Genomic DNA, 8663 nt, shown 5'->3' on the forward strand with positions numbered 1-8663 from the left:
TTAAATGCTGTGCACACCACTGTTTCTGAATGTTTACATTTGTCCAAAGCAATTTTTTGCTCAAATGCAGGTGCTGTTTCTTAATCTAGCCTCTCTGGTGTTTTCAAAATACTGATGGTCACCATTTTTTAAACAGTATTTTGATGGGTGTGTTTTGCTACTTGAAACTGTTTTCCTCTGTTTCTGTAACTGGTGATTATTTTTTTAGTGCTACTGTCTTGACGTTAAACCCAGGTCCTATGTTTCCTTAAGATTTTACTTTTCATGCTAACAAACGCTCTGGTTTTTCTTAGATGTTTACTTCAATTTTGTGAGACTGTTTGTTCTCCCACTTTTATTGATCATTTATCCCATACAGTTTATTTGGTTATTGGTTTTGTAATGAACTAAATGCTTCATGTTAATTCATCAAACATTAATCTTAGTTAAAGCTTTATTTAAAACTGTTGCTTTACTTGGAAGAACAGAACCTCTTTCAAATTTGGTTCCAACTGGATTATTACCCTGCTGAATTCCCACCTTCACAGGAATTTCGCTGCTCCAGTGCAAGAGAAATTCCACTGAGAAGGGACACTGTATAAACAAATGAGTTGATGTTTTGTTGAGTTTCTGGGTGGGGCTTTGTTTTAAGCTTTTCATTCCCTTCACTTAAGGAGGAGATATCCTGCCAGAGCTGATAGTTTGAGTGGCTTGCCCTACTGCTCCCATTCCTCTTCTCTACCTGTGCAGAGAAGAGTTGAACATCGGGGCTGTCAGCCCAGTGTCTCTGAGCACAGTGTGGTCACATGTCTCATTACTCACCAGACAGGCACATACTTCACAGAAGATGAGCTTGCAAGGGCTTCCTGAGGAGCTCTGCATGCTCCTGTAGCCACTTGGAGCTGTTGAAGCCTTTGCCAGCCTTTTAGGTTGCTGGGTACCCTCTTACCACAGAAAGCTTAGTAAAGCTCCACTCTGCTCTAGACCCATCTATTTTTCTCTACCAGCAAGCAACAAGGTCCCTTTTTTTGCGAAAAACAAAAATGCAGTACACTAGCTAACTGTCCCTGTCCCAGCAGAGCACAGTGGTGGGAGGTGCTCTCTGTGTGAATGTAAAATATAGATGCTGGAACATTGTGCCCCTTGCAAATGTTGGCTTTGCTCTGTGTCAGTGCTGCTTTGCTGCACTTGATGCAGTGCTCCACTTTGATTTTAGAGAGGGAGTCCAGAATCCTGTGAAACATCACCTCTACTTCTAGTAGCTCACTTTGGAAAGATAACTGCTAAATTGAGTAATCCTTATTTAGCAGCAAGACAAAAGCTCAATTTTATGTGCTCCCCAGGTGAAGCACACAAAATGTGTGACAGAGCAGGAACCTTCACACGCACCCTGTGAGCTTCCAGACACGCAGCCTGCGCTCGGCTGTTACCTGGCTGAACACGGGCATGCTTTGCTTTTGATCCTCCATTGGCTAACCACGAATTCAGCCTTGTTGGAAACACAAGCTTGAAGAAGGTTCTTGTGTGTGTGTGTTCTTGTTGTTCTGTACATACTTTTTGTGGTCCTCGTTACTGACGGCTGCTTTTGTTTGTTCCCTTTTTTTTTTTCCTTTGTCCATTTGACTTTCCCGATATGGTGTGTGTGTTGCTACCAGTTTCTATTGCTCCGCCCCCTCCCCCTATGCCTCAGTTGACTCCACAGATACCTCTCACAGGCTTCGTGGCCAGGGTGCAGGAAAACAGTAAGTTTGGACAAGCTGAGCTGTTAAAGGGTAGAGCCTACTCTCTTCTAGCATGCATGGCTGGCAAGTCAGACTCTATTTTGTTTCCTTTTCCAGAAGCTAATACCATCTTGCATTCTAGTGTCAATATGCTATTGGAGCTGAAGGGCACACTCTTCAATATTTCATAACACGTGCATGATTATTACTGACCCGTTTAAGTTCTAAACTGCAAATTTATTACAGAAGTACAGTGTGAAATGTGGCATATGTTTGGTATGAATATAAAATTGTATTTTAATTGAAAATACTAATTCCATGTTGAATCACCCTGCCTTTTTCACTAGGGATAATTGATTAGTTTTTATTAGAAAGGCTTATGTAGACTGTCAGAACGTGTAATGTGTAACCATTCATTCCAATACTGTAGCATTTTTCAGCAAACTGTACAGTCAGTTGAAAACATGCAGTCTTAAGATCTAATGCATTGCAAAGGAGCTTGTAAGGCATCTCTCCTCTTCATTCTCCATTTCTTTTTGTTCTCCTATTTCTCTGCTGAGCTTCTTGCAGCATAGCTCTGCTTGTTAGGTTTGTGAGAGGTGCTCTCTACCTGTGCTGTGTTTATACTGGTGACTCTACTTTTACCATTACTGCTTGATTCCTTTCAGGTGAGTGTTACTGTCTCAAGTGCTAGTGTAGATGTAAAGTCATGTTCCTGATCTGGAGATACTCTTTTCAGTTGGAGTTTGTTGCAGTTCTGTAAACAACAGACTAAATGTGATGTAGATAAGAGTATGAAGTAAATGAAAAATGTTTTTAAAGTGTTTGGGAATAATTTTGAGATTTGCTAGGATCTCAGGGGCTATTACTACACAGTTGGCTATATAGCTGCAGCATCCATTTAGGGACCTCAGGTCTGAGTAGTGCTGCTGTTCTGTTTCCTATTAGAGCTTTTAAGTAGTCACGTTCTGAGTATTCCCCGTGAGATCAGAGACATCTCTCTGGTTCTCTTTCAAAAAGAATGTATTTTGGTGCTGTGCTAGCTAAACAGTAAGAATCATGTTGATGTAGAATAGTGTGCCACAAAATTGTGTTGAAAACCTTTCCAAAATACTAAGTGTAGAGGTAAACCTGCTAAAGATGAAGGTTACAGAATGTCTTCACTTGCAGATAAACTTGAGAAAATTGACACCTGCTTCTGAATTGTTCTGAGTATTGTCCTCCCGGAGATAGCACGGCCCTTGGGAGAGCGGAGGTGAAAGGGACAGACTGACTTGTGCGTGCAACAGCAGAATGCAAACTGACTTGTGGATGAGACTGCAGCAAAACAGCTGAAGCTTGAAATCGGTTCATAGGAATTGCTTTTTATTTTATTTCTTTTAATAGTCCCTTGGGTTGGAAAGTTATATAATGAGTATGGCTTGGAGCTGCTGCTGCTGCCTCATTCCAGAGGCAGGGGTGCGTGTGGCAGCCTGTGCATACGCTCAGCAAAACTGGCTGTAGAGGCTGTTGTTGAGTTTTGGCATTGTGTGCTAGACTTTCATCGGCCTCGTTTTCTCAAGCAGTCTCTGGTGTTAGGGAGATGAGGGTAGACTTGTCTTTTCCTTATCATAGAGATCTGCAGGTTTGGAAAGCAACATCCTCTGCTTGTGGGCTTCTTTCAGAGGACAAGGACATAGAGGGCTTAGGAACTATGCAATGCTGCTTCTTTTTTTCCTGTGTCCAAACTGTGAGCATCTCCTCCAGAGAGGTTTTCCAGTGTGTCTGGTGCTCAGGGACAGCTGATTAAGTTACTGTACTCTCCCACCAAGTCCTTTCAGAAGGAGTCTGCTGGTCCCCATTTAAAGAGCAAGGATGGGAATGCATACAAAGAGAAGATCTCAGTTTGGAGCTATATAAATACTCATCCCTTTACTATTTCTCATTTAGAGTGGCTTTTTGCATGCTTTATTTCCCTCCCCTAGGAGAAGTGATGCTGTCCTAGAGTGTGGCTCAGTTTAGAACCAGGAATAGTCTAGGTTAAAGTCCAAGAAGCAAGGGGATACTTCAATGGAGTGGCACTTGTCTAATTTTCTGTTCCATTCTCTCCCTTTCTTTAAATGCAAAGTTGAATTGTTTTAAATGTTTCCCATAAAGCTTGCAGTTCCTGCACTGCATCTCAGAGTATGTCTTGGTGCTTTTACACTTGCATTTGCTGCTCTCTTTCCTTCTTTTTAAATATGCATCTTCATTGTTGAATAAATATAACTTCTTTTTTTTTTTTTTTCATTTTAAAATTTTTAAAAAAATTTCTAAGGTAAGCATTTCTCAAGATCTCAGATGATTGTTGTTTCAACTCTGTTTTTTTTTCCCTGGCTGCAGGCAGAAACTAAGGGGAGAAATACATTTATGGTAGCTGTGCTAAACTGCAGCACAAAACCAGTCCATTCATAAACGGTGTTGTCATGTGTCTGTGGTGGATTAATGAAGCCTGTCTGTGAGTGCTATTCAGTAACGGGCAGGACGTAGCATTCACTCCAGCAAAGACTTTGTTAGTCTGTCTCCAAGTGACATAAACGGGCTTCTGTGTGGAGAGGAATCACTAATACAGTGGCAGCCAGGCTTATTGATGGAGAGAGCTGTGGGTTGTTCAGCTCAGCTGGTCAAGTTGAAGAGAAGCTGGTCTTGCAGGTGAAGAATTGGCTCTTCAAGGGAAGGGAGTGGGCTGGATGCCTGGGCTGAGGCAGCCCCTGCCCCAGCAGCTCCTGCCCCCTTTTGCCCCTGGCAGCAGGTGCCAGACCTGTCCCAGTGCAGCCAGTCTGACCCAGACAGGACATGGGAGCTGTGCTCAAGTCCCTCATCAGGGGCATGGGGCTGAAGAGCAAAGTCACCACTAGAGTAGTGACCAGTACTAAAAAGTGTTCAAGCGAACAAAAACCCTATTTCTGATCTCCAGTGCCAGTGTAACTATCAGCAGTTCAGACTTCATTCAGTGCAGTGTTGTTCTTTCTCTGTTGCTTGGCTTTCTTTTCAAAATTTGTGTGCTTGAGCTGTACATTCTGGGGCCTGATGCCTTGTTCCATCAAACCCTGCCTAGAGCAGTGGTTTTCAGCCTGTTTTCAGTGTGCAGAATCCCAGATCTCTTGAAAATGAGTCTGTGTTGCTATGTAACCAAACTGATGTCAGTAACAGTAGCTTCCTTTCAGTAACTTCAGTCCATGTGTAGTGGACCACATCTCGCTAGGAATAGGACAAAGTGACTTCATGTCCTGCAATTGAGCATGCCATCTCTCTATTTCACAGCCAGCTGCTGTCAACATTACTGAAAACTAATTTAATGAACTGATTTTAAAAGTGATTTGTACCGTAATGCCTTTCTCTTTTTCCCTTTCCCAAAGCAAACTGTAACCGTGCTGATTGGAGAATCTCAGGGCAGGGATTTGACATTTTGGATTATACATTTAATTCCTTGAGCACTTTTTCTCTAAGAGCAGCAGCTGCCTGTCGTAGTTTTCCACTTATTAATTGACTCCTGAATGTGTGCACACACACAAGCTAGTCTGCAAGATAAGGATCTGTACAAAGCTTTTCTTCTGCAGAGGAATTACTTGGCTTCCTCTTACCTGATTAAATCTTAAAAAAGGGAAGAGACTAGTATTTATGATCCACACCAGATCTTTTTGTTCCCTAATGCTAGCTCTGAGAGAGAAGGAATCCAAGGAAGCAGTGTTCAGAAGTAAATTGAAGTGACTGTTACAAAGGATTTGTTGAAAACCAATCAAGCTGCTGGCCCAGTCAGAGGCCTGTTGCTGCCTGGCTCAGAGGGTGCCTCTCGGAGTCCTCCATAGCTAACGCTGCAGCGCATGGACATTGGAGCAGGAAGCTTTCCTCTCTGCTGATGTTCAGCTTATGCCCCGCAGCATGTGCTTTGACTCTAGTAGCATTTACACATAGATTGGACCACAAATAACAAATATAGTTGTGTGTTGTAGTTGTTAATACAAAGCCTCTGTTTCTAATCAGTGCATGGTATTATAGTGCATGCTGTGTGTGTTGTCCCCCCCAGCTCTTTACAGTGTACAGCCTCAGGTTTGTTTGCATCTCCACACTGTCTTGATTTAAGAAAAAACAATAATGTCCAAATGTTTCTAGTTGCTGATAGCCCAACTCCTCCCCCGCCGCCGCCTCCCGATGAGATGCCGATGTTTGATGACTCTCCTCCTCCTCCACCCCCACCACCTGTGGATTATGAGGATGAGGAGGCTGCTGTTGTGCAGTACAGCGATCCCTATGCAGATGGAGATCCTGCTTGGGCACCTAAAAACTACATAGAGAAAGGTAAGAGAAGCATTGCGGCTGTGTTAGTGCAGTATCAGGGGATTAATGGTGTCTGAAGGGAATGAAGGATTTAGTGTGGGTCTGATGAAAACAGTCATTGTCCCTCCTAAGTCAGAACTCAAACCATGCTTTCCTTAGTTTGTGTCTACACCTAATGTGGTAAGATGTAATCCTTCTGGATAAATTATAAAATACCTTCAGACATTCTAGAATGGGTAAAAAAACAAGTTTCTTCACGAGAAGCAGGTGTAAATTGGATGGTTTTCATCTTAGATGAGCTGGACTGTCTGTACCTACCTCAGGATTGCTGGGCAATCATCTATAGACTGCTGCAAAATAGACAGAAATTCCAAGCCATATTTATCTCAGAAAACTGGATTACTAGAGTGGATTATTAGACTTTGAACTATAAAATGTGTTGAGGCCTCCTTGGAGATTTATCAGTGACTCCAGATCAGCAGACTGTGAACTGTGCTTAGGTATGAAGTCACATAGTAAACATCTCTTCCCATAAATAATGGACAAGCAGATTTCCCGCCTGTGGAGTTGTCTGTGTTGTAGCACTGACCATTTTGTCAGCAGCAGTGCTGCCAGTTTTCTCATGAGCTGGCTGGTGCTGCAGTGAGTACAAAATGGGGGCAGGTACATGTGATATTTGTGGCAGAGCTTCTGTGTTCCCTCTTCAATTGAGCTGGACTGTATGCAGGACATACCCATGGGATGAAAATAACTGATGCAGTTATTGCTAGTTATTGCAGTTATTGCTAGGCATCAAGACATCAGATGGCTGAGAATACATATAGGTGTAAAATAGTGGATTTTTTGAAATCAGAAAGCTGATCAATCACATAAATCCATATTAATTTTTAAAGGGTAAGGCTGTGATGTCTGAAGTCTGTATATTCACAGTGGTAGTTTTTAACTCCAGTATTGGTGGTGGCAACATTCTTTCCCTGGAAAAATCTCTGCTTTGTTAATGGCACACAGTAAGGTTAGTAAGGAGGTTAGTACGAGTAAGGTAGTACCAAGCAGGTACTGAAAATAGCAGATTTTTCTTCTACACTCTTCTACAGCAACTTTCCAACTTGCACTCAGTGCAGCTCCTTGAAAAGTAATGCCAGAACTCCTTATGACATAAAAGCTCTGTTTCATTTGTGTGCAAAGGCTTTAGCAGCGATGTGTGCAAGGGCACACTGATGTGCCAGCAGGGGCCTCAGTGGAATGATTCTTGTACAATCTTTTTAGCCGTGTTCTAATCTAGAGATTCATGTAAAGGGATCCACATGCTTTTGAGGTAATCTGCTCAGAAATGGGTACCACACAAGTCAGGTATTTCCTAACTCAGCTTTTAAGTGTCCGTAAGCTCCACTTTACTGTGTCACAATCGGACAGACGTACTTCTCTGTCAGCAGTTGAACTGAGTGTTCAATGTAGTCAACACCCACTTCTTAGTGCTAGCTAATGTTGCAAGGAAAGTGAAATTCCATTTTCTGGGCTTAGTGTTCAACAGGAAAAGCGTGTGAATTTATTATTGAAAATCCCACGATAGCAAACTAATCTTTTAGTATTTTCTGTAGTACAATTGTTTTTTAATACTGTTGCTATTAATAAAATGCTAAATGTGTCCCTGTTTATTCCACAGTTGTCGCTATATATGACTATACAAAGGACAAAGATGATGAGCTGTCGTTTATGGAGGGTGCAATCATTTATGTGATAAAGAAGAACGATGACGGCTGGTATGAAGGAGTTTGCAATCGAGTAACCGGCTTGTTTCCTGGGAATTATGTTGAATCAATCATGCACTATGCCGATTAAAATCCTTTGCTTTTCAAAGTTTGGTCTTGTATTCAAGTCATACCATGATTATTTACAAGGGGTAACTAAAAGCTAACAGAATTGTCTTAATATACTTTCAAAAAATTGTGCCCATTTCTTCAGGCCATACTGTTTTAATGGTATGATTGAATGTCCATCTCTGAGTCTCTGGGGACAGTATGTCTTACCTGATGGCAATTTGTAAAACAAGCAACTGTCTATAACTGGTTATACTTATTTACTTATGCATTGTTAATTTTATGACCAGCCTAATTATTATGGGGAAGTAGGGTATAATATTTAATGAACCATGAACACATTGTGCCATTACATTTTTCAGTACAGCATGGTAACTAACACTACGTTAGACTAACATATTAAAACCTGGATGAGAAGTTTAATGTTAGTGCTGGTCATATTACTTTTTGTTTAGACTCTTTGCTCATTCTTGAATTATATTTGTTTAAAGCATGCATACAGACTTATGTATTGAAATATACTTTTTTAAAAATCCAAGATGCTTCCAATTGTTGTAATCTTTACCTGGAGTATTCTCACTAAAGTCTATTACAATGAGTTGTTTGGGTCTAAGGTGTCCATGTGATTAAAAAAATGGGTGGTCTTATGTATGTGTAATTTGTACCCAAGTTTTTTTAATGAGTAAATTTACATTATGACTTTTTCCATTCATAAATATATAAGTGAACCAAAGGTCTTGTCCATTACTTTGTTGGCTGGCTTGGCAAAGAAGTTTGGAATGCTAACGTAGCAAAATCATGGCTGTGTTATCCCAGGCAATGTACTAAAAAGCAAATGTTTGTAACATGA

The 8663-nt window shown here is 41.3% G+C and overlaps 1 protein-coding gene across 11 annotated transcripts in view; it reads left to right on the forward strand.

Annotated features, from left to right (window-relative positions):
* ABI1 (abl interactor 1) overlaps positions 1 to 8351 on the forward strand; it is a 77321-nt gene extending 68970 nt beyond the window's left edge. For 6 of the 11 annotated variants that reach the window (XM_054000860.1, XM_054000787.1, XM_054000822.1 and 3 more), the window contains 2 exons: positions 5832 to 6017; positions 7660 to 8351. In XM_054000860.1, coding sequence (XP_053856835.1) covers positions 5832 to 6017; positions 7660 to 7835 — 362 coding nt within the window. In that variant the 3' untranslated portion in view covers positions 7836 to 8351. Of the gene's footprint in view, positions 1 to 1634; positions 1722 to 5831; positions 6018 to 7659 lie in introns of all 11 variants that reach the window. The other 5 variants (XM_054000850.1, XM_054000803.1, XM_054000776.1 and 2 more) reach the window with 1 other exon arrangement.
* Positions 8352 to 8663: the final 312 nt, after the last annotated feature.

Source organism: Vidua macroura, chromosome 1 (genome assembly GCF_024509145.1).
Source record: "Vidua macroura isolate BioBank_ID:100142 chromosome 1, ASM2450914v1, whole genome shotgun sequence".
In the NCBI taxonomy this organism is placed as follows: Eukaryota; Metazoa; Chordata; class Aves; order Passeriformes; family Viduidae; genus Vidua; species Vidua macroura.